Genomic DNA, 26,097 nt, shown 5'->3' on the forward strand with positions numbered 1-26,097 from the left:
ATCCCTCGGCCAACTCCAAAGACATCACCCCCTCTCAAACCCTCTGCGACTCCCTAGCCTCATTTTTCCACAACAAGATTGCAGACATCCACAACAGCTTTGACAACCAATCCGGAAACCAACCCACCCTACCATTTGCTGATCATCTTCCTCCCGTGAACACCCTTAACGACTGGAACCCAATCTCCACTGAGGACACCATCCGCCTGATGAATTCCATCCACTCAGGATCCCCCACAGACCCATGTCCTCACCACATCTTCAACAAAGCAGACTCCGTCATAGCACCGCACCTCCAAGACGTCATCAACTGCTCCTTCGACTCCGCCACCTTCCCGGAAGACTAGAAACACGCTGAACTCACCGCCCTTCTGAAAAAACCAACAGCGGACCCAACCGAACTCAAAAATTACCGCCCCATCTCACTTCTTCCATTCCCGGCCAAAGTCATCGAGAAAGCTGTCAACAACCAGCTCGCCGCCTTCCTCGAAGCCAACAAATCCCTCGACCCCTCACAATCTGGCTTCCGAGCAAAACACAGCACTGAGACCGCCCTCATCGCAGCAACAGACGACATTCAAACTCTACTGGACAAAGGAGACACAGTCGCCCTCATCCTCCTTGACCTCTCTGCAGCTTTCGACACAGTCTGCCACAGCACCCTTTTACAACGCCTCAATAACATCGGAATCCAAGGAAAAGCACTTGAATGGATCACCTCGTTCCTCACCGGAAGAACCCAGAGAGTCCGCCTTCCACCATTCAAGTCCGAGGCCTCTGGAGTCATCTGCGGCGTACCACAAGGATCCTCACTCAGTCCCACCCTCTTCAACGTATACATGAGCCCCCTCGCGGCCATCGCACGCCAACACAACCTCAACATCATCTCTTACGCGGATGACACTCAACTGATCCTTTCTCTCACCAATGACCCCAGCACCGCCAAAACTAACCTACACGAAGGAATGAAAGAAGTTGCCGAATGGATGAAACAAAGCCGTTTGAAACTGAACTCAGACAAAACAGAAGTCCTCATCTTAGGTACATCCCCCTCTGCATGGGACGACTCATGGTGGCCGGAAGCCCTCGGAAAAGCACCCACCCCGACAGACCACGCACGGAACCTAGGCGTCATCCTGGATTCTTCACTCTCAATGAACAGACAAGTCAACGCCGTATCCTCTTCCTGCTTCAACATTCTTCGCATGCTCAAAAAAACATTTCGCTGGATCCCCTCCGATACAAGGAAAACAGTCACCCACGCTCTGGTCACGAGCCGACTGGACTACGGAAACACCCTCTACGCAGGTACTACCGCAAAACTCCAGAAGAAACTCCAACGAATCCAAAACGCCTCAGCCAGGCTCATATCAGACATCCCACGCAACGAACACATCTCTGGTCACCTTAAAGACCTCCACTGGCTACCCGTCAATAAGAGGATCACTTTCCGACTGCTTACCCACGCACACAAATCACTCTACGACATCGGACCAGATTGCCTCAACTCACGACTGTCCTTCTACACCCCCTCCCGCCAACTACGATCCTCCAGCCAAGCCCTCGCCACTGTACCTCGCATCAACAAGACCACCATGGGAGGCAGATCCTTTTCTTACCTGGCTGCTAAAACATGGAACTCACTCCCCGCTTACCTTCGCCTTACCCAGAACCACCTAGCATTCAGAAAGCAACTTAAAACGTGGATATTTGACAAATAATCCTCCTCCCCTTCCTAAGCGCCTTGAAACCCTCTGGGTATGTAGTGCGCTATATAAATTCTATGACTTGACTTGACTTGACAGTACTTAACTAAGGACCTGAATAGGCCCTAGTGCAGTGAGTGACCCGAGTACTCCCTTAGGACCTGAACACACAGGGGAGCTGGGGCTGTGATTAACCACAGTACTTAATTAAGGACCTGAATAGGCCCTAGTGCAGTGAGTGACCTGAGTACTCCCTTAGGACCTGAACACACAGGGAGCTGGGGCAGTGATTAACCACAGTACCTAATTAAGGACCTGAATAGCCCCTAGTGCAGTGAGTGACCCGAGTACTCCCTTAGGACCTGAACACGCAGGGGAGCTGGGGCAGTGATTAACCACAGTACCTAATTAAGGACCTGAATAGCCCCTATTGCAGTGAGTGACCTGAGTACTCCCTTAGGACCTGAACACACAGGGGAGCTGGGGCAGTGAGTACCCACAGTACTTAACTAAGGACCCGAATAGGCCCTAGTGCAGTGAGGGACCCGAGTACTCCCTTAGGACCTGAACACACAGGGGAGCTGGGGCAATGAGTACCCACAGTACTAAATTAAAGACTTGAATAGTCCCTAGTGCAGTGAGTGACCCGAGTACTCCCATAGGACCTGAACACGCAGGGAGCTGGGGCAGTGAGTACCCACAGTACTTAACTAAGGACCTGAATAGCCCCTAGTGCAGTGAGTGACCCGAGTACTCCCTTAGGACCTGAACACACAGGGGAGCTGGGGCAGTGAGTACCCACAGTACTTAACTACGGACCTGAATAGCCCCTAGTGCAGTGAGTGACCCGAGTACTCCCTTAGGACCTGAACACGCAGGGGAGCTGGGGCAGTGAGTTCCCACAGTACTAAATTAAAGACTTGAATAGGCCCTAGTGCAGTGAGTGACCCGAGTACTCCCTTAGGACCTGAACACGCAGCGGAGCTGGGGCAGTGAGTACCCACAGTACTTAATTAAGGACCTGAATAGCCCCTAGTGCAGTGAGTGACCTGAGTACTCCCTTAGGACCTGAACACACAGGGGAGCTGGGGCAGTGAGTACCCACAGTACTAAATTAAGGACTTGATAGCCCCTAGTGCAGTGAGTGACCCGAGTACTCCCTTAGGACCTGAACACACAGGGGAGCTGGGGCAGTGAGTACCCACAGTACTAAATTAAGGACTTGATAGCCCCTAGTGCAGTGAGTGACCCGAGTACTCCCTTAGGACCTGAACACACAGGGGAGCTGGGGCAGTGAGTACCCACAGTACTAAATTAAGGACTTGATAGCCCCTAGTGCAGTGAGTGACCCGAGTACTCCCTTAGGACCTGAACACGCAGGGGAGCTGGGGCAGTGAGTACCTACAGTACTTAACTAAGGATCTGAATAGGCCCTAGTGCACTGAGTGATGCGAGTACTCCCTTAGGACCTGAACACACAGGGGAGCTGGGGCAGTGAGCACCCACAGTACTTAACTAAGGACCTGAATAGGGAGGGAACATCGCACGTCCACCTCTAAGCCCATTGCTCCTGCTCTGGAAATCTATGCTGCAAAAGCTGTAGGCTGTGCCTCATATGGAGCAGAACTCTGGGGCTTTGGATGTGTAGACGTGCTAGTTACTACAGAAAACAAGTTCTTTAGGGAGCTTGTCTCACTCCAGAGGGGCACCCCAACCAAGCCACTTTGAGTGATTTGGGTGGCCGTGCAATTAAGGACCTAGTTACTCTGCGTCCTCTCTTATATTGGGCCCGGTTATGGCGCACTCCAGAGCTTTCCAGGTATGCCGAGGGCCTAAGAGAGGTAATGAATCTCCAAGGATCCCATAAGATCGGATGGTTAGCTAATATAAGGAAGCTTCTTCTGCCAACTGGCCTTTTAACTGCTTGGGAGTCTGGGGCAGTGTTATCAAAGGTAGAAACCAAGAGAGCCTTTTGGGCATGGGTTGACAATCAAGAGAAGAGGCACCCAAACCAAGGCAGGCTGACTGATGTAGCTCGTCAACACAAGCATATACCTCGCCTGGAGCCCTATCAGAACTTTATTACAAAGCCGAGAGATAGGACTCTCTTTATCCAGTTTAGGATGGGCACCCTTCCTCCTCGCGAGCGTACCAGCAAATGGAAGCCCCCGCACCAAACGCCTGTGGATTGTCCAAATTGTGCAGGTGTCGTTGAAAATATCCCTTACCTTTTCTTCGTATGCCCAGCCTATACAAAACCTAGATTGAAATGGCTTAAACCTGTGTGCCTGCAGCTTGAAACTAGGGACTACTCTGTTGCACTTAAAATACTTAAGGCTGATGCTAGTACAACCCTAGCCTGTGGGGTGGCTACATTTTTAAGCTGGGCATGGTTGATTAGACTAAAGGCTTTATGAAGAATCTGTAGAATTAATTGTTTTTAAACATCCACAAAGCTGCTAAAGTTTAATACATTTTTTATCTATCCATTGTAAAAAAAAGTTTTTTAGATGAAATTCTCTTTTTAATGTATTTATTATGAATTGTGTTTTAACTTGTAAATGTGCTTTTATGATATCAAATATCGAAATAAAGCTTAGTTGATTGATTGAATAGGCCCTAGTGCAGTGAGTGACCAGATTACTCTCCTTAAAACCTGAATATGTGGGCTTGCTAGGGCCATGCGTGACCCAGTACTTCAGTAACGACTTCAATATGCAGGAACACCGGGTCACCGAGTGACTATAGTACTTCAACAAGGACCTGAACATACAGGGGAGCTGGGGCAGTGATTAACTACAGTACTTAACTAAGGACCTGAATAGGCCCTGGGAGAATGAGTGATCTGAGTACTCACGTCGGAACTTCATATGTATGGGTGGTGAGATAGTGAGTAACCACAGTACTTAACTAAGGATCTGAATAGGCCCTAGTGCAGTGAGTGACCCGAGTATTCCCTTATGACCTGAACATATAGGGGTGTTGTGGCAGTGAGTAACCACAGTACTTCTCCAAGGACCTGAATGGGCCCTAGAGGGCAATGAGTGACCCGATTACTTCCTCAGGACCTGAACTTGCAGAGGTGCTGGGGCAATGAGTGTTTAAGGTACTTTAAAAAGGAAAAGAGTAGGCACTGAGGCAATAAGTGGCCCAAGTACTTCCCTTAGGACCTGACAATGCAGTGCGCCATAGGGTAATTAGTGACCTCACTACTCCCTTAGCCTCATAACGGCTATGGAACGTCCAGCTCCAATGCTGGACGTTCCATTGCAGCTATGAGGTTCGAACGTTCAACGGCCGACGGCAGCACTCCTGAGGTAGTGGTGCCGTCGGCCGCTGAACGTTCGAAGCACTTAAGAGGTTAGGACATGAACTTGCAGGGGTGCTGGGGCAATGAGTCACCACAGTATACTTCTCTTAGAATTTGAATATACGGGCGCGCCGGGGCAAAGAATGATGCAGAGCACCCCCCTTAAGAGCTGCATATGCGCATGTGCTGCTAAAAAGAGGGACCCCAGTCCTTCTCTAAGAACATGGATGTGTTGCGGCAATGAGTGACCACAATCCTTATATAAGTAGCTGAATATGCAGGAGCTCTGGGGGCAATGAGTGACCACAATACTTATATATGTAGCTGAATATGCAGGGGCTCTGGGGGCAATGAGTGACCAAAATCCCTATATAAGTAGCTGAATATGCAGGAGCTCTGGGGGCAATGAGTGACCACTTTACTTCTTTTAGGACCTGAATATGCAGGGGCTCTGGGGCAATGAGTGACCACAGTACTCCTCAAAGGAACGCAATATGCTGGGTGATCAGGATCATTGTGTGACAATAGTTCTTCCTTAAGAACTTGAATATGGTGGGCACTGGTTTAACAAGTGACCACAGAACTCCACTAAGGAACTGCAAATTCAGGGGTTGGGCCGTCGTGAAACCCCCTCTTTGGCAGCTACAGCGGGGGTCTGGCTCTTTATGAACCTCTTCTGTCTGCAGCAAAAAACTCATAATTAACACTATGAAGGACTAAATCATCAGTATAAGAGCCAGCATGAGCCAGGAAGAACGAAAGATGGATAAAGAAAAAGAAGGAAGGAATACTGAATGGAAGGAGGGAAAGATGAGTTGGTGGATGGATGGGTGAGTGAGAGGATGAATTTTTTGGCGGATGGATGAATGGGGGAAAATTAGTGAATGTATAGACAGGTGGAAGGATGGCAGAGTAAAGGGATGGCTGGATCGATAAATGGGTGAAAGAATGAGTAAATGGATTGATGGACAGACAGGTGAAAGGAGGGCGAAGTAAAAGGATGGACATATATATATATGAATGGGTGAAAGGATAAGTGAATGCATAGGTGGACAGACAATTGACAGGGTGGCAGAGTGGATGGATAGGTGAAAGAATGAGTGAATGGGCTAATGGACGGATGCAGGAGTGAATGGATAGGTGGACGGACAGGTGAAAGGATGGCAGAGTAGATGGATAGATTGAGTGACTGAATGGATCAGTGGATGGGCAGGTGAAAGTATGACAGAGTAAAGGGATGGATGGATGGATGACATAATGGATAATTGATATGGAATGGAAAAAGATTGAATGATGGATAAAAATATGAATTCATTTAAGATGGAAAGGTGACATAAGAGGGTGGATGGAAGGTTGCATGGATGAATAGATAGATGCTTGAATGGAAGAGACCGATGGAGCTGTTCTAGGCAGGGGTTGGCTCACTTGCTTCGCTTGCTTTGTGTCATCAGAGCTTTTATTTCAAAGTGAGGGATACTTTAATTTTCTGGCTACTCCCTTGGGTTGTGAGACTAAACTCCCCTTAAAAAGTGACCCTGTAGGGGCCTCGGCGGCAATGAGTGACCACGGTACTCCCTTTAGAACTTTAATACGCTGGGGCGCTGTGAGTGAGTGATAATTAGCAGATTTCTTATTTAACGGCTCTGCAGCAGAGTTACGGATGTGTTCTCTCTGTAGCAAGTGAGTCTTACTTATCAAAACAGAAATGGTAGAGTTAATAATTTCAACCAGTGGTAATTACTCTGAGCTACTTTCTGTTGTATTTCAACACATGCCAAATGACTGAATCTGGCCCAGACTGAGGAGGACCAGCAAGGCTAAGACCGATGGAGCTTTTCTTCTGCTCTTGTCTCGAGGAGACTAAAGGTGACCCCTTCCTCCAGGTCACAGCAGAAGCTGGCTCCAGTTTTTGTGTGATAGCCTGGTGCATTTTGACTGTTGCAGTGTTGTGCTTGCAGTCAACTAGATTGAAACTCCTGAAATTAATAATTTGTAGGAGAAAGGTGGATCCGTGATGACATGGAGTAAGGTTGCCTATGCCACCCCCCTCGCCAACCCCCCTCCCTCCCCCCCCCCCCCCCCTCATCTTCCTCCTTTGCTGGCCCAGACCTTCAGGCATCTCTGTCCCTTGGAGAGCAGGGCGAGCTGCTTTGCACATAGATGGAGATAAATTCAAGCGCTCCATCCATCTCCTTTTTGTTGTTGTCCCCACAGTAGCTGATGCCCCATTGGTTCCTTGTAAGCAGGGGGTTAATCGTACTGTGCTGGGCCTTTGATCTTTTGTTACTAACATTTAACTGTCTCCCTTCTTCAGTCCTCTTGGATCGCACTGTTTCCCCACTCCTACAACACCGGCCTCATGTTTATCACCTCTTTCTTGTACTCCCGCCCTCTCCTATGGTTACCTCCGTTCTGTGTTCATGAAATACAGGGATCCTCGTGACGTCTGTCTACCGAGTTTATTTGCATAAGTATCTGTGTTTCTGAAGATGTCATCCCAAACGTTACAAAATAGCAAATGTCCTATGTATTGATACTGCCGAGGCTGGGCAGAGGACCATGGTTTCAGGGCAGCTCTGTTTGCAGTAAAGTTTCACTTCTCCAAGATATCCTTGATAAAGTAGATGTCATGTCTCTAGGACGGCTGGGCGAGCATATGATTTTCAACTCTAATTTCTGCATTCTGAAGAGATGTGTTCTTTTAAAGTTATGGTCTTTCTACATTGATATTGCCAAGTCTGAAATGTGCTGACCCTGCAAAGGGTTTTGTTCCACCACGCCCAAGATCTGAATGCTGCGGAAATAAAATGTGCAGAATCTAATCCTCGCCCTAACAGGTCTTCCTTTTTTATTTGTCTAGCTGGGTGGAGGAGCCCTGCTTGGAGTTGGCATCTGGGTCACAGTGGACTCCAAATCCTTCCTCAATATATTTGGCGCTTATGCCAGTGACTTGAACCAGTTTGTAAACGTGGGCTACTTCCTCATCGCCATTGGTGCCGTCCTGGTTCTGCTCGGCTTCCTGGGATGCTGCGGAGCCCAGAAGGAGAGCAAGTGCCTCCTCATTACGGTAAACTCTGTTCTGCTGTTTGTTGTGAGGCTTTGAGAACATCTGATGTATTTCGTTGACACCACAGCCAAATACTGACTAGTAATGCTGCAGAAAAACCCAAACAAACCTAAAAAATCCTCATTTACATACATTGTCCATCCCATAATGCATCACTCCAATGGCCTGCAATTCACTAATATAGAGGAGGAAATAAGATCCTCCTGACAGTTCACCAACCCCTTCCAAGCCAATTATCTGAGGTTTTCCTCTGGAGAAGCGTTTGTGTCTTAGAGACCGTCATAACATTAGAAGTTTGGGGAATTAAGCCCCATCCCCATGAGCTTCATTTGTGTAGAAGTTTGAACTGTTCAAATGGAAGAGTGCCTCATGACCTATGCGTTCTTTCCTCCAGGATTGTAGAAAGGCCCTCTAATGGACAGCGGTCTGTTGGTAAAAGGTGTATTTTAAATACCTTCTGTCACATCATTCTGTAGATTAACTGCGCTAACCGAGAACACACTCTGTGCAGAACACACCTAAGTGATGTTTCTTCTGTTCAGGATATTATCAACTGTTAATGTCCTCTCCTCATGGCTTTAACCACTATTAATTGTCTACCATACACTTCTAACCTGGATCTGAAAACAAAAGTACATGATGATTCAAAAAAAATAAAAGTAGTTAAAGCCTGACAGCATGTTGACAAAAGCGCTGTTGCCAATGACTTCTCTTGTCTCATCCTTACGGTCCATGCTTCACACTTACCAACCTTTGAATAATGTCCTACAGAGGCTAATGCATGCACTCTAAGCCCTCTGGTTGTCGCAGATGGTCTAAAAATGCTAATGAATCAGTATTACTGTTGGCAAAATGAAGATAGTATCTCCATTCTGTCCCATAAATGCCCGTATTAATTCAGTGTTTTGCCTCTCTCAGTTCTTCACGCTCATCCTCCTGATCTTCATCGCTGAAGTTGCTGGTGCAGTTGTTGCGTTTGTCTACTCTTCTATGGTAAGGACTTGGACTGTGTTCAACAACTGTTGCCTTGATCGCTTATGATGGTATTGATAGCTAAGATTATTCAAAAAGGCTGCTCTTTATAAAATTATGGCACTTCCCTGCTTTCTTTATGTTTTGCAGAATGCGCCTTTCTTGGCGTCTTCCCAGTATTTTCTCTCTATTGATTCCAAGGTCCGCTCCTTACTATGGAATAACGGTATACCCAGAATCTCCCTCGTTAATCTCACTAAAAGCTGGCATGATGTGGGTATAGCCTTGCGAACCATTAAATATTATTGGTCCTCGCAACTGGTGGTACTCAATCACTGGATGCATCGGCCCCTCGCGGATACGAAATACACAATGGATAGATACAATATGTCTTCAGGTAATTACCTCAGGGCTCTGTACGACGGGAAACAATATGCACGTAAATACACCCCAACCTCTACTATGGTTTCTTTATGGTACTCGGCAACTGCGGGGTTGGAATGGGAAGGTAAGATTACTAAGGCCACCCCGCTGCTTGAGTCTTTTCAAGTAGGTATGTTCTTGTGGTTCCCAGGGTTTAACAAATGGGATTTATTCGGCCTTTCGACGGTGGGTAACCTCTGGGCTGGGGGGGTTGCCCCATTTGAGTTACAACAACAATACCATCTTCAGGCAGGGAAAACTTTCCGGTACCTTCAGGTACGTAGTGTATTACAAAAGGATTTGCCTAGAGGCTCTGACTTGCCGGTTTCCTCACCGCTAAAGGATATATTATTGGATGATTATCTCCCAGAACGTGCGATTTCCCTAACGTACCGTGAGATTCTCAACAACACGCCTGACGCTATGGGTAAATTGCGGGTAAAATGTAATGATGGGGTGGGAGAGCTTGACGTCGAAGAGTGGAGGGAGGCCTTGGCATCCCCTAGGGAGGTGCGATCCGTTCTCCTTTTAAGTTGATACAACTTAAAGTAATTCATAGGGCATACTATACCAGTTAAACACCAGTTAAGATGGGTCTTGTATCCTCTATGGATTGTGCCCGGGGCTGCAGATGGCCAGGAACTTTCTTACACCAATGATGAGATTGCCCCAACCTTCAGAGATACTGGGGGAAGAGTGGTTTCAGCCATGTACCAAATATGTCATAAAACAATTGATGTATCCCCTCGTCTTTGTTTATTAAATGTTTGGGAAGCTACAGACCTGACCAGGTCACGCTGGGATGTATGATTGTCAAACGCATTTTTGCTAGAACCTGGATGAGTGGGATTGCACTCAGATACGTTGATTGGACATCGGACATGGACTGGTGCATGCAAGTGGAGAGGGCGGTGTATGAAAGCAAGAGTTGCCCAGGTAAATGGACCAAGGTATGGGGCCCCTTGAATGAGAGTAGAGGTTTTATCTGCACCGCATTTAGTGTGTTAGATGCTGTTGACAACGTAACACCATTAGCTGGCTTTCGCAAGTTAATGATATAATTGGATTTTCCTTTGACCCAATGTATTATTTTGTTTCATTTGGTTTTCCTGTTGTCCTCAGAAATTGTATGTTGTTTTGAGACTGCACCAGTATTGTTATATTTTTTTTATATATTTCTTCTTAATAAACAGAGTTATAAAAATAAAAGATTATTCAAGAGATCATCTAGGAAACTGGAAGCCTATGTGAGCCTTTGACTTGCTGTGCATGTCCCCGCATGGCATACGTATCCTAGGGACATTGCGAAGTGTAGTGTCCTGGATGTAAAATAATCACTCTCAGTGACCGGATTAGTTCTGTGACCCGTAGGAGTATTCTTAACTCTGATTGTTTCTCTCTCTTTGTGCTCTACGAAACTGCAAAAAATAATAAAATATTGGTCGGGTATATTGTTGGGGTTCAGAGACAGCTGTGGTGGTCACTGTGGGTCCTTAGTATTTTTATCTTCTTGTTTGACATCTTTTTTTCAACATGGTGGGTTCTAGGATTGTGGTGGCGTCAGGTGTGCAGCTTCCCTGGTAAAAAGAAAGTAACCCCTTCTCCAGATTTCTAGCACTATTCTCTGCAAAGTGGAAGGAGATCGCAGTTTGCTAGCAAGGTACCCGGCAGTGAAGCTCCATTTAGAACCCATTACAAACATAGGATATGACCAACCACAAAAAATACCCTGTAAAGGACGCAGGACCATTGCCGCCATCATTCCTAACCAGCTTCACACTGGATCCAGTGTGAAACAGAAACAAGTATGTATCTCAAAAGTGACCCATGAGTACCATCCAGTCCTTGACGAAGCTTGGAGCTTCATCCCTAAACAAGCGCTGGCCAATGAGGTGGACGAATGGTATTCAACGAGAACAATATAAATTAAATCTAAAGCTAGCCTCACTGAGGATTCTTCTACTGTGGATCAATGTATATGTTGTCAGATCACTTTGTGAACTCCTTCAGATTTGCAGAAACTAATGCATACCTGACATTTTGGATACCAAGAAGGGTATTTGAGTCTCTCCTTTGAACTGGGGTGACAAAGTGAGCTAAAGAACGATTATGGATTCAACCCAGATCTGTGACTGGGGGTGAGTGTCTGAAAAGTTTCAGCACTCCGTCCATCATCTCCTTCTGTTTGCTGTATTCGCCCTGAGTTGGCATGGTATGCCCAGACGTCGATCCCTTGCTCAGTTTGCCACTGAATTCAAGCCAGCCTGGCTGATGAGGAGTGTTACCACGAAACTGGTCCCGGCATGCTTGTTTCCGGTCCAGGGAACACCTGGCTTGGCAGTTTGGGCTGGACTGTTCCTATGAGGCACATGGTCAAGACTGAGTTGCATATAGCAAGGTCTGAACTGGGGTGGCGAAGTGAGCTAAGGAACCATGATGGATTCAACCTAGATGGTGACTTGGGGTGAGTGTCTGAAAAGTTTCAGCGCTCCGTACATCATCTCCTTGTGGAGTCTAGCACAAAGCCAGTCTAGTGTGGTTTGTGAATAGTTTTTATTACACAAGGCTGGTGTGACAGCTAAAGCTGTATCTAGGCTACACCTAAAAATTGTCAGAAGGGAAAGATACTAATATCTGGCATTTTGGAAGCCAAGAAGGGTATTTGTGTCTCTAATTCCAAAACACCTGAGGACAGATTTCTAACAGTGCTCGTTGAAATGACATATGATTCAAAGCCAAAGAACCAGAAGGCTATTCGAGCCATTATGCTTCTATAGACTCCATACTCTTGGCAAAACCGCAATAGAGGTCAAAGTATCTCGCGTGTACTTTTTGCATACTATGGCAGACATTACATGAAACAGAATAGGAAAGAATAGAGTCAATTGACACTATGATTTGAGAAAACGAAAACAAATCAAATACGGAGAATCATTTATTTCATTAACAAGAGAGACCAGTTCATTTAGATAGTCAAAGGCACTAAGTTGAGTGCAGCTTTTAAATTTCAAGATACATCATAAAATAACCAAAGGAGATCATTACAGGTGCTATGATGGACTTTTGGTAAAGAAAACAAAGTTTCATTTCCAGGGTCCTGTTGTAAATAAAATTATTACCCTGTCGGAATTTCTATACTTAAACAAAAGGTCATGCATATAATGAGAGGCAGAGTCCGTGGAGTCCGATTCAAAAGGGCTTTATTTCAGTAACTCGAGTTAAGGGAGAATCGGGTTCCATCACCACTAAGGTTCAGGAAGGATCGTCATCTGAACTTTATTCACAGAGTACATTATTTATACGTTAAACATACATTACATTGCATAGAGAAGGCGGAGCGCTCCAGGCGGAGCAAGCGAAAGAGATAAGAGCACATGGGCGTGTAAGAAGGCGTGCACGTGGGCGTTCACTTGAGGAGTCATAGGTGTGTCATAGGTGGGTCAAGTCAAGTCAAGTCAGAGAATTTATATAGCGCACTACATACCCAGAGGGTCTCAAGGCGCTTAGGGGGGGAGGAGGATTACTTGTCAAATATCCACGTTTTAAGTTGCTTTCTGAAAGCTAGGTGGTTCTGGGTAAGGCGAAGGTAAGTGGGGAGTGAGTTCCATGTTTTCGCAGCCAGGTATGAGAAGGATCTGCCTCCCATGGTGGTCTTGTTGATGCGAGGAACAGTGGCGAGGGCTTGGCTGGGAGAACGTAGTTGGCGGGAGGGGGTGTAGAAGGACAGTCGTGAGTTGAGGCATTCTGGTCCGATGTCGTAGAGTGATTTGTGTGCGTGGGTTAGCAGTCGGAAAGTGATTCTCTTATTGACGGGTAGCCAGTGGAGGTCTTTCAGGTGACCAGAGATGTGTTCGTTGCGCGGGATGTCTAATATGATCCTGGCTGAGGCGTTTTGGATTCGTTGGAGTTTCTTCTGGAGTTTAGCGGTAGTACCTGCGTAGAGGGTGTTTCCGTAGTCCAGTCGGCTCGTGACCAGAGCATGGGTGACTGTTTTCCTGGTTTCGGTGGGGATCCAGCGGAATGTTTTTTTGAGCATGCGAAGAATGTTGAAGCAGGATGAGGAGACGGCGCTGACTTGTCTGTTCATTGAAAGTGAAGAATCCAGGATAACGCCTAGGTTCCGAGCGTGGTCTGTCGGGATGGGTGCTTTTCCAAGGGCTTCCGGCCACCAAGAGTCGTCCCATGCAGAGGGGGATGTACCTAGAATGAGGACTTCTGTTTTATCTGAGTTCAGTTTCAGACGGCTGTGTTTCATCCATTCAGCAACTTCTTTCATTCCTTCGTGTAGGTTAGTTTTGGCGGTGCTGGGGTCCTTGGTGAGAGAAAGGATTAGTTGGGTGTCATCTGCGTAAGAGATGATGTTGAGGTTGTGTTGGCGGGCGATGGCCGCGAGGGGGCTCATGTATACGTTGAAGAGGGTGGGGCTGAGTGAGGATCCTTGTGGTACGCCGCAGATGACTTCAGTGGCCTCGGACTTGAATGGTGGAAGGCGGACTCTGTGTTCTTCCGGTGAGGAACGAGGTGATCCATTCAAGTGCTTTTCCTTGTATTCCGATGTTACTGAGGCGTTGTAAAAGGGTGCTGTGGCAGACTGTGTCGAATGCTGCAGAGAGGTCGAGGAGGATGAGGGCGACTGTGTCTCCATTGTCCAGTAGAGTTCGAATGTCGTCTGTTGCTGCAATGAGGGCGGTTTCAGTGCTGTGTTTTGCTCGGAAGCCAGATTGTGAGGAGTCGAGGGATTTGTTGTCTTCGAGGAAAGCGGCGAGCTGGTTGTTGACAGCTTTCTCGATTACTTTGGCCGGGAATGGAAGGAGCGAAATGGGGCGGTAATTTTTGAGTTCGGTGGGGTCCGCTGTGGGTTTTTTCACAAGGGCGGTGAGTTCAGCGTGTTTCCAGTTTTCCGGGAAGGTGGCGGAGTTGAAGGAGCAGTTGATGACGTCTCGGAGGTGCGGTGCTATGACGGAATCTGCTTTGTTGAAGATGTGGTGAGGACATGGGTCTGTGGGGGATCCTGAGTGGATGGAGTTCATCAGGCGGATGGTGTCCTCAGTGGAGATTGGGTTCCAGTCGTTAAGGGTGTTCGAGGGGGGAGGATGTTCAACATATGGTTGGGTGGGTTGGTCTCCGGGTTGGTTGTCGAAGCTGTTGTGGATGTCTGCAATCTTGTTGTGGAAGAATGAGGCTAGGGAGTCACAGAGGGCTTGAGAGGGGGTGATGTCGTTGGAGTTGGCCGAGGGATTGGAAAATTCCTTGACGATGTTGAAAAGTTCCTTGCTGTTGTGGGCGTTGTTGTCAAGACGATCTTTGAATGCTGTTTTCTTGGCCTTTCGGATAAGTTGGTGGTGAGTGCGGGTGGCGTTTTTGAAGGCGTCCTTGGTGCTGGTGGTTGGGTCTTTTTTCCAGGCCTTTTCAAGGGAGCGGCAGAGTTTCTTGGACTTCTTGAGATCATCGTTGAACCATGAGGCCTTCTTGTTGCCATGTTTGCTTTGACGTTTTTTCAGTGGTGCTAAGGTGTCGGCGGTGTTGGATAACCATAGGGTGAAGTTGGCGGCGGCTTGGTTTGGGTTAGAGGAGTGGGCTGGGGTGTTTAGAAGGAGCGATGAGGAGATCTGGTCGGTGGTGATTTTGTTCCAGTTTCTTTGCAGAGTTGTTTGGAGGTGGTTGATGGGTTTTGGCTTGTTGTAGGTGAAGTGAACGCAGCTGTGGTCAGTCCAGAGGAGATCCGTAGTGTGGCTGAAGGAGATATGATTGCTGGAGGTGAAGATGGGGTCGAGAGTGTGACCTGCGATGTGGGTGGGGGAAGTGACCAGTTGTTTAAGTCCGAGGTTGGCGAGGTTGTCCAAGAGGGTGGTGGTGTTGCGGTCGTTGATCTTTTCAAGGTGAAAGTTGAGGTCTCCCAGAAGGATGTATTCTTTGGAGGGGAGCGCGTGTGGAGTGATGAAGTCCGTGATGTCTTCACTGAATTTTGCGCGGGGTCCTGGTGGTCTGTAGAGGAGGGTGCCTCTGAGTGTGGTCTTGGGGTCGATGTGGATCTGGAAGTGAAGGTGTTCGGAGTTGGCGAGGTTGGCGTCAGAGCTGGTTGAGATGCGGATTGTTTTCTTATGGACAATAGCGATTCCTCCTCCTGTATGGCCGGTACGGTCTTTGCGAGTGATCTTATAGTCTTCAGGGATGGCAATGGTTATGTCTAGGGCGGAAGAAGCGTTCATCCATGTTTCCGTTAGGAAGGCGACGTCTGGAGAGATGGTGTCTAATAGATTCCATAGGTCAATGGCGTGTCTGTGGACCTAGCGGGTGTTGAGAAGGATGCATTGTAGGTGGTTGGGGTCGGGAATCAGTGGTGTGGTCGTAGCGGAGATGTTGTCGGTGCCGATGAATTTGCAGGAGTAGCAGGAGAAAGGTCCATGGGTGTGTCCAGGAGCCGCTTGGACGCAGGTGGGGGCGCGACCAGGGTTGAGGGCTAGGAGGGTGGCGGCATCGTAGGTGATGCGGGAGGGCTGGGCAGCGCGAGGAGCAGGGGGTCTGGCGCTGGGCGCGGTCCAGGCGCGGACGGGCGTAGACGGGCTTACCTTTGGCGCACCTTCGGCGCGGATTGGGCGCGGTCGCTGCGCGTAAACGCTGCGCGCGAAAACACCTGTCATATATGGATGGTGGAGGGGGAGGGGCGAGGGCGTCTCAGCTGGGAGGCGGGGCGGGCCAAAGACGAGCACAACAACAAACAAAATGGAGGCGGAGGGGGAGCACAGCAAACGCGCAAACCGAGTGGAAATACACTTTAAATACTTAAGTAAAATGCAGGTAAGCTCAGCGGCGATCAGGCAGGCAGCAGGCACAAATAATGATGCAGTTGTGGGAGCAAAGCGGCACAGTGCGCAGACAGGCTTGAGTAAATAATTAAAGTGCAAGTTAGCTCAGTGGCGATCAGCAGGCACAGGCACAAATACAGTTGCAATCAAGTAAAGCAAAGCGCCAAAAACGATACCAGCGATCTCAGAGGGACACTGGGGAGCGACCACTCAGCTCTAGGGAGAGGAGCGAGTCACGGCGTCTGCGTGGTCAGCTGGAACCTTTACCCTACTTGTGTGCGCCACTTGGTCATGACGTGGAATTGACGTGTAACTGGGGGGAGCTGGGGGAGCTGACTTTCGTTCTAGTAGAGAAGCCTTGAGTGTCAGGACGACCTGCACGTCTGGTATTATCTAATATCTTGAGTTTGGAGGATGTATGGTCTGAAGTAAAGGTCGCTCGAGCAAAGGTTGCTCATCACTGGGAGCCAGTGTGTGCATATATTTCTTCGTGCATTGCGTGGGGGCCATGGGCCTTCTATGGATGTGAGCTCGGTAAATCACTTAAACGGAGACAGAAAGGCTAGGCCCTATCTTCTGCAGGCGGATTATGTTTACCTTCTTCACTAAGCAGGAATGTGTTTCTGTGGAGTAGAGCAGATAACTGTAAGCAAAATACTGTCTTGGCAGGCCGGGCTGGGCACCTCTTGGCTGAGCAGGAAGTATGGAAGAGGTCAGGGATACATAGCTAAACTGCAGCTTTCAGAGTGTCTGGAGGCATGGAGCCTGAATTCGGGTCCTGGCTCGGCTGAGCCACAAAACGGGTTCATCTCGACTTTTAAACGTGCACCATGCAAATGCATTGGCAACATAGGCCTCAGTGCAGAATTAACGTTTCTTTCACGGAAGGCTTGGTAACTGACATTCTAATATTGGACGGAAATGCAGAGGCATTATTATTACAGGCATGAGAGGGAAAGTGCATGGGTGCATGGGTGAACGTGGGTACATGCAGGGGACACATTGGCCACATAAAATTTCTATTTCCTCATTCCCTCCTTGTCCCCTACTGTGCCCTTCAGGACACATCTATATTCATGATACCGTATATCTGATCATACAGCATCATTTGTTCGTCTTTTTTCTTTTGTATACGTGGATGGGGAATACAGGCAGTGGCACACAGGCCGCAAATCGCCGGGCCACATTGCAGACAGAGACAGCAACCGAATATAATAAGCAGAATCATTCCTAGGAACGACAACACTGTCCAACCCCATCCTGATATTACACTCCAGAGCCAACCGGACCAGGTCCATGGGTCTTGATGCATCTCATGAGCTATCTTGTGGAGTCTTGTTATTGCTGCATACACGGAAGGCGCGTTATTAGGAATAAACACGCAACAACTGGAGCCGATCACTCTACAAGCCCCGCCCCTATCTGCCAGGAGGACGTCAAGAACAAGGCGATTCTGAAGAACAACAAGTCTCATGGCAGACTGCTCCTCGGTCAAGTTCGCCAGGGCAAAAGTAGTCTCATTCACTACTGCTTCTAAAGTTCTTGTAAACCTGCGTATGAGTTTACTGTTTTGGACGGGACCTATGAACCAGAAGTATCCTTTAATGAAATCTGTATATTGCTCCCAAGCTGTCTCAGTCAGATCAACAACTGGGGAATCGGTCTCCCTCCTGTGTCTAACATGTACTAGTCGTGAATCTCGATGATAATGGGATGGGGCTAGAAAAACGGGTGGCAGCAGGAACGCTATATAACATGTCCCACCCCAGTCTAAGGGCAGACGTACATAGGCTGTCTGACCGCAAATGAAATATGAATGGCGGGAAGCTTTGAAAGTAGACTTTCCTTTATCATTGAACTCGACTACAGTATTACAATCACTGTGTCCTAAATGCACTGATCCTTTCTTTCTAACGCACAATTCACCTTTTACTGGTAGGACTGATATGAACGGTGGACCTGCATTTTTCTCGGACTGGACATTCAGAATCATAAAGTTAAGGGAAGCATTTCCTTGTTCGTACACTTCATTTTCTAGATCGGTCCCTTTCCTTTGGGGAAAACCATCTTCGTCTGGAAAACATGCCTCGCTCATAACGGTATTCAAGTTTCCCCATATCCAGACACCCAGAGAAACTGCAGACTTTCTGTCTAATGATGACATTAAAGCAAACCATGCTCCGCATGAACCATTGTGTGAGAACGGAAAAGGAAAAAGGGGTAGAACTCCCTTCGTTTTCTGATAAGGTGGGAGTCGGCCACATACCCAGCAATTTGTTACATTGCTGGTCTGATGAGAATGGTGTAACATTCGAATAAAAGTATTGTTGCGCAGGGCTAGTCGATATGACAGTTCATGGGGTGGCAGATCACTGAATGTGTGCTCTACAGTGTCATTGAAGGAAGGGTGTATACGTGAGGCAATAGGAGGAAAGAAAACATGTAGTGCCAAGCTGATACATATTATAGTGATGCTCAGAAGAAACATAAAAATCAGAGTTACTATACATCTACTGCGTAATATCTTGCAGTACTTTTCTTTCATTTCTCTCTTTCTACTATTCTGGTCTACGATCTTATACATGTCAGGAACCTGTCTAACCGATTCACCACCTAGTGGACTTAAACAATTAAACGCTGTCTGACTTACTAGACCGTAACTTAGGCCTATACTCCTGTTGCGGAGTCTTTTCTAGCAAAGGGGGCTTTGAGTCAGTATTGTCGGGACAGTCTTTAGGCTTGATCAAAGTTCTGGAATCTCCGAAGAATTTTTTACAATGCTGGGCGTGAATCCAGCCTTTGCGTCCCTCGACCTTGACAGCAGTCCTCGTGGTAAGCAGAACTAACTTCGGTGTTCTCCAGCGCGGCTCAAGGGGGCTTGAACGATCAAAGTTCCGAACCTGGACCAGATCACCTGGGACGATGGTATGCTCTTTGACTTGGGTGTTGTCGGGGAAGGCGGCGGCAACCTGTGAACGACAAGAGAGTAGTGCAGACATCAAGGAAGCCAGGTAATCTGTCAGCATATTACTGTTAACATCAGTAATTTTCTTAGGCATAGGCGTACCCCACATATTCGGTGGTCTACCAAAAACCACTTCGTAAGGGGATAGGCCTGTTCTGGAATGAGCTACCATACGCATGTAAAAGAGGGCAATCGGCAAGGCTACTATCCAATCCACGCCTTTTTCTGCACAGACTTTCGCTAATTTCGTCTTAAGTGTCTGGTTATGTCGCTCGACGAGTCCAGCTGCTTCTGGGTGTCGCACACAATGAAATTTCCATTGGTATCCTAACAGAAGGGACACTTGTTTCATTAATTCAGAGGAGAATGGCTGACCATTATCTGAATACACGACACGGAGCAATCCGTACCGTGGGAAAAACTCTCGTACCAGTTGCCTGGCGGTGGTCACAGCAGTATAATCTGGGACTGGGTACGCTTCTGTCCATCTAGATAGTGCACATACAACTACTAGGACATACTTGTAACCTCTACATCTGTCCATCTGGATATAATCCATCTGGAGGACTTCAAACGGATGGTCAGGGGGATGAAATCCACCTTGTTCCACCGGAATGCCTTTGCCTGGATTGAACTGGCAACAAATCATACAGGTACGTACTTTCTGTTTTGCTGCTGCACGCAGGTGCTTGTTAAACCAGATATTCTGTAAGCTGTCTAGCATTGCCTTTTCTCCTAAGTGTGCTGGACTATGTGCGGTGTTTATGATGACTTGTACCATAGTCTGGGAGAAACCATGTAGCTTTGCCTTTAGTCATCCAACCCTAATCAGTCTGGACCCCTCCTAGTTCAGTCCATTTCTTTATTTCGTCTGGAGTGGCATGTGTCTGTATGTCGAGTACATCTTGTGAGGGATCCCTGGCTGTCATGCTCCTTGTCAGTGATGATACTTCTGTCGTCTTTGTCGTGTCTGTTGGTGTCTGGGCTGTAAGTTTAGCTGTTCGGTCTGCCAGGTCGTTACCCTGGGAAATGGTGTCTGTAACTTTCGTGTGTGCTTTGCATTTCAGGATGGCTATGGCCGTAGGCAAATGTATTGCTTCTAACAGAGCCTGAATAAGGGGACCATGCTGAATTTTGGCCCCATGAGGTCAGGAAACCTCTCTCCCTCCATAACACTCCGAAGTCATGAACAACCCCGAAGGCATACTGTGAATCTGTATATATGTTCACTTTCAAGTTCTTGGCTCTTATGCAGGCTTGTGTCAGAGCGATGAGCTCTGCTGCTTGTGCTGACAGCGTGTCTATTCTTTGTGTCTCTATGACTTCAGTATCAGTGGTCACGGCATATGCGGCCACTAACTCTCCTGTGCTTGTTCTCATGCATGAGCCATCTACATAAAGTGTCAGGTCAGGGTCTGGCAGTGCAATGTCTGTCAGGTCTTGTCTTGGTTTCGTCACTGTATTAATTACTTCCACACAGTCATGTGGTGCAGTGTCTACTATGCTTGAGGGCAAGAGTGTAGCAGGGTTGAGAATATTGCATCGTCTGATCTCTATATGTGGCTGACATAACGTCAGTTCATATCCTGTCAGTCTCGCTACAGTCAGGTGCTGTGTCTGTGTCCTGTTCAAGAGAACTTCCACTGCATGTGGAACCTGTACTGTCAGGGGGTGTCCTAACACTATGGAATCACTCTGTCTTATAGCTAGGGCTGTTGCTGCAACTGATTTCAGGCATGCAGGCAGAGCCTGGGCCACTGGATCCAATGTACTAGAAAAATAAGCACAAGGCTTGTGTTTTCCTGCTTGATCTTGTGTGAGGACAGATAATGCTGTTCCGTCTCGTTCAGTGACAAAAAGCGTGAAAGGTTTGCTGTAACAAGGAGTCGCTAAAACTGGTGCTTGACATAAGGCTCTTTTCAATTCTTCAAATGCAAGGGTATGTTCTTGTGTCCAAGGGAGGACAGTCGAAGACGCTGCCTCCTGTGTTGTCAACTGTATGAGTGGTTTGGCTAGATAGGCATATTGGGGAATCCATTGTCTGCAGTATGAAGTGAGGCCAATGAAGGCCCGTACTTCCTTTTGTGTCTTGGGCTGTGAAAGGTTAGCAATTAACTGAATACGTTCTTGTGTCAGCTGTCTACCCCTCTTGGACAGCAAGTGTCCAAGGTACACCACTTGCTGTGCACAGAATTGTAACTTCGAAGGGGACACTTTGTGCCCCTTTTCTGCCAAGAAGTGTAAAACTGTCAGTGATGCATGTTCACAGTCTGGTTCTGATCGTGCTGTGATCAGGATATCGTCTACATACTGGAGCAGTGCAGTGTTGGCAGGCATGTGAATACTGTCCAGTTGTCTCTTTAATGCTTGGCTGTAAATGCTAGGACTCTCTGTGAAACCTTGAGGAGCTCTCGTAAATTTAAAGCTGCGTCCATTTAAACTGAATCCGAAGAGATATTGGCTCTCTGGATGAATTGGGACACTGAAAAAGGCGTTCTTCAGGTCAATTACAGTAAAGAACGTTGCCTCAGAATCAATTGCAGTCAGTAATGAAGAAATGTCTGGGACCACTGGGTATTGAGGGACTATACATTTGTTCAGTTCTCGAAGGTCAACCACTAGTCTGTAGACTGGTGGTGCATTGGGGTCTGTTCGTTTAAGAATAGGGATGACAGGTGAATTACATACATTCGAATCAGTCTCTACTACCACTCCTTGTGCAATGAGTTCGTCAACAATTTTCAGTAAGGCTACTACGGCATCAGGTGGTAACTTGTATTGTCGGATACGTGGCAGTACTACTCCTGTTTTGAGAGTGACACGGTGTGGTGTAATGTGCATGTAACCTACGTCAGTCGGACCCTTTGCCCAGAAGTGCTGTGGTACATTCTGGAGTCTGTGGTCAAAATCTTTCAACACATAATGTCCCTTAAAATCACGTAAGAACAATCGTACTCCTTCCGGAGAACAACATATAACTGCTCCTAGTTCTTTCAATGTCTTTATACCAAGCAAATTTTCGGGACATGACTTAGTAAGTAGTAAGTCTGTGGTACGTGACAATGGACCGACCCCTAGGGAAACTGGTTTCGACACTTCGTTAACAATAGGCTTTCCTGAAAATCCCAGGGAAACATTCTGTGAGCCTGAGAGGGGTGCCCCTGGAACCTCGTCATGGCTGATGGTAGTTCTGCTCGCCCCTGTGTCAATCAGAAATTTTCTGTCTTTTCCCAATACACGACTATGTACATAGGGACCCTCTTGGTCTACAGGAACCTCAATAAGGGGCAAGCCAACTTCCCTCTCTAGGCTGTTTCATGAGAACTGTTGGTATTCTGGATAATCCGACTGTGTGTACTGATACATTTGTTGTGTGGCTTGTTGTGTGGCAGCTGGTGGTGGGGGTGGAAAATTCGCTACTGTCTGTTGCGTGTTCTGTGGGATGCTATTCTGTCTAGGAGAATGCAGTTGTTCCTTTGTCTTGCCTGTAGCTATATTATGTTTCAGGACAGCAAATTCATTTACATAGTGACCTGGTTGCTTGCAATAATTACAGTTTCCTTTAACAGGTGTTGTGCCCTTTTTGTTCGAATTTGCTGGTACCGATTGTGCAACCAGCACTTTCATTTTTGTATCTTTCATACGCCTCTTTTCATGATCCTGTTCCTCTCTAATTCTGTTCTGATGATATTGTAACATTTGCAACATTTGGGAAGGGCTATTTGTTTGCCAGGTACTTTCAACCTTCAGTACTCTAATCTTGATCGGGGGCAAGGAATTCTCTACTAATTTGCTCACAAAAAGATGTGGATATGATTCGCTACTTGGCTTAAGGCCACTATTAATAGAAAAACATTTCTCGAATCTGGAATAAAAATCACTTGTGTCCTCGTCTAGTTTCTGTTTACAGGCTGAAATAGCATCCCAATCTTCCTTTTTAGTAATCAATAATCTCGGCAAAACCTGTATCAGGAGTTCAGGTAGTGCTTTAGCTTTGTCCCCAAGACCAACACCAGGGTGCTGGTCTTTATCCTCTGCTTCCAATTCTGTCCAACTTAACTTTTTCTCTCCCACCTCCCAGTCTTTTTCTTTAAGCTTTTCGTAAATACCAGCAGGCAACAGTACTTTCAATAATTTTATAATGTCAGCGTACGTGTAATCCCCTATGTAATGTCTTTTAATTCACGGTGAAACCCCCCCGGGTCTTTGTCATGGCAGGGCAACATCTTTTTCATTTCCAGTATTTCTAGTTTCGTCAAGGGTGTGTAAACATATACTCGTTGAAGTTCGCCCGCTGTATTTTTAACGGGATGTACCTCTCGTAGGGGGTTCTGTCTGTCTATGTGTAAGTTCTTTCTGTCGTGGTGTGGGGCGGGAATCATGTATGTGGTCAGAGAAGTCAAGTACTTATGTCGTTGGTCCAGAATGACATTAATTAATTCAGTACCTAGGTCTGTCCACCTTTCTAGAAGTATATCGTCCAGTAATTTATATAAGGGACCGGGATCAGAATATTGACTCTCATACAACGTTATCAGATGTTGAACCATGTAAATACCAGCCAAACGCTGTTCGTTCGGCGGAAGGCTCAAAAAGGTCTGGGCCACTACATCACTGTTATATATGTTAGAATTAGACACCCATTGGACGGCTGACCGGACTAATTCCTGTTCATGTGGGGTGTGGGGTCTCTCGCACTCTACCCGTCGTTTCAGTGCTTTTTCAGTAGCTTGGAATAGATTCTCAAAGGAATATCTTTCTTTTATAGAATGTCCCTGTTTGCGGTAGTCGAGACACTTAGGCCTGTCAAACTGTTGCGCTTTGCCTACGTAATTTATTTGATCCTTTTCCTCCGTGTCTGGCTCAACCTCTTCCGTTGATGACTCATACTGCCCATCAGAATCTTCCTTGTGTATTTCTATAATCGCCTTTCGTATTTTCTTGTACATACATTCTGTCTGTCCCTGTTTGTCATGCCGACCGGCAGATATGTTGTCACTCCAATCCGTCAAAACTTTCTTTACCTCCCTGTTTGGTTGATCTTGTTCCCTGATCAGACAGTTAATCAAAAAACGTAAAATCATGTTCTTAACATCCACCTTTCTTTGTTCCATGGCATCTTCTATACTCTCGGGTCCCTTACCAGTTCTAATGAACTCGTATATTTTATCTAGGTGTTCTTTCATGCCTAGTAATGTGATAAAATAGTCGACGGCATGTCTTAATCTTAGTGAAAACACGAGCATTGCACCCTCTCCTGGCACTGGATCATGTATACAACGTGGGATCGTTACACCTACATACTTAAATGGTGTTGATGTCATTTGTGGCGTTCGTGTTAGCCCTAGCCCTATCGGTGTTCGTGTCATTGGCGGTGTTCGTGGCGTCGGCGGTGGCCCCCCTCCCACTGCCCCTTGACCTACGTCGTCTTTCACGACCACGGCTGCGGAGCAGAAACCTGCGGAAGAGAAGCCTGCGGAAGCTGGAGCTGTAGAAGCTGATCCTGTGATGGGGGCGGAGGGAATTCTGCATTTACATAGTCCGGTGCGGGCTCTTCTAGATAGGAGGAAATAAAAGCCTCAGAGGCTGTCGGCTTCTGTCTACGTACTCTAAAGGGTACTGGTGGTGGCGTATGCGGTCTACGGGATTTATCTGAAGGGGTCACTTTAGCTAGTTCTTCTGTGAGGACGGGATAAATACCTGCAACGAGGGCATTTCTTTCTCTATCGGCCTGTTCTGCTTTGACCCGTTCCCCCTCCTCCCGCAATTCTTTTTCTCTGGCTTTTTCCGCTGCTTGTTTACTTCTCTCTGCTTGGTGGAATTCTTTTTCTGCTCTCCTATGCGCTTCTTTACGCCATAACTCAATGGCATCTTTCTGGGACGGTCTTACTTTCCTTTTCCATAGCGCTTCCTCTACTTTCATAATGCATTCAGCATCCCATGTTCCTGAGGCAGGCCATCTATACTTCTCCTCTAGATCCTTTGTGTAATCTACCCACAAGTCTAAAAACAATATGGCATCTAGCCCATGTTTCTGGTACATAAAATGACCAGGTGTGTCTCTAGGCGGAACGGGAACTGCCTCTTCTAGTATCCCTTTCCTGGTCCCTATCTGACGTAATTTCGAAAACAGTGGCATGTTTGAACTAACGTAATGAAAACACAATACACTAAAATAGACTGACTGAAACAACCATTCACACTACAACACTAAAACATTAAAACAGATACAGTTGACTGATACATGGGGAAAACATGAACTTGAAAATCATTAACTTTATGCACTGAAATACAGTACAACCATACCGGTCTCATAAAGAGACGCGTCTTTACCGTGCCCACCGAAATGGACACGTCTTTACCGTGCCTGTGTGACCAGACACGTCTTTACCGAGCTCAAATAAATGAACCCGTCTTTATGCGTTCCCAATAACGGTACTCACCGGGAAGCAGAACTTGAAGGCCTCGGAAACTCTATACTGCGTGACTGCGGTGCTGCTACTGCTGCTGCGCATGCGCCTCGGAACAGGTGGGCCTCGGGATACCTCGGACCTTGCTCTCTCACGGCTTGGGCTCTGGTTGGGATGATCCGCAATCCTCACCGCCTCGTGTGGATGCCTGATCGCAGTCTGTCTCCTCCGTGGGCCTGAGGGAGTAGGCAGGAAGACCCGCTGTCGTGTACACTTTGAAGTCCGTCACGGCTGTAGAAGGGGGCAGGGGCTGGACCTACATCGCTGGCGCGTGGGGAAGGGGACTAGTCCCTATTCGGGCGCCAGATTATGTGGTAAATAAAATTATTACCCTGTCGGAATTTCTATACTTAAACAAAAGGTCATGCATATAATGAG

General features: G+C 47.2%; 1 protein-coding gene across 1 annotated transcript in view; it reads left to right on the forward strand.

Moving 5' to 3' along the window:
• TSPAN1 (tetraspanin 1) overlaps positions 1–26,097 on the forward strand; it is a 151,800-nt gene that overhangs the window by 77,094 nt on the left and 48,609 nt on the right. Inside the window, exons 3-4 of the mRNA XM_086952339.1 lie at positions 7,877–8,083; positions 9,002–9,076. Of these exons, the coding sequence (XP_086808465.1) occupies positions 7,877–8,083; positions 9,002–9,076 (282 nt within the window). The remainder of the gene's footprint in view (positions 1–7,876; positions 8,084–9,001; positions 9,077–26,097) is intronic.

This window comes from Lissotriton vulgaris, chromosome 1_1 (genome assembly GCF_964263255.1).
Source record: "Lissotriton vulgaris chromosome 1_1, aLisVul1.2, whole genome shotgun sequence".
Classification (NCBI taxonomy): Eukaryota; Metazoa; Chordata; class Amphibia; order Caudata; family Salamandridae; genus Lissotriton; species Lissotriton vulgaris.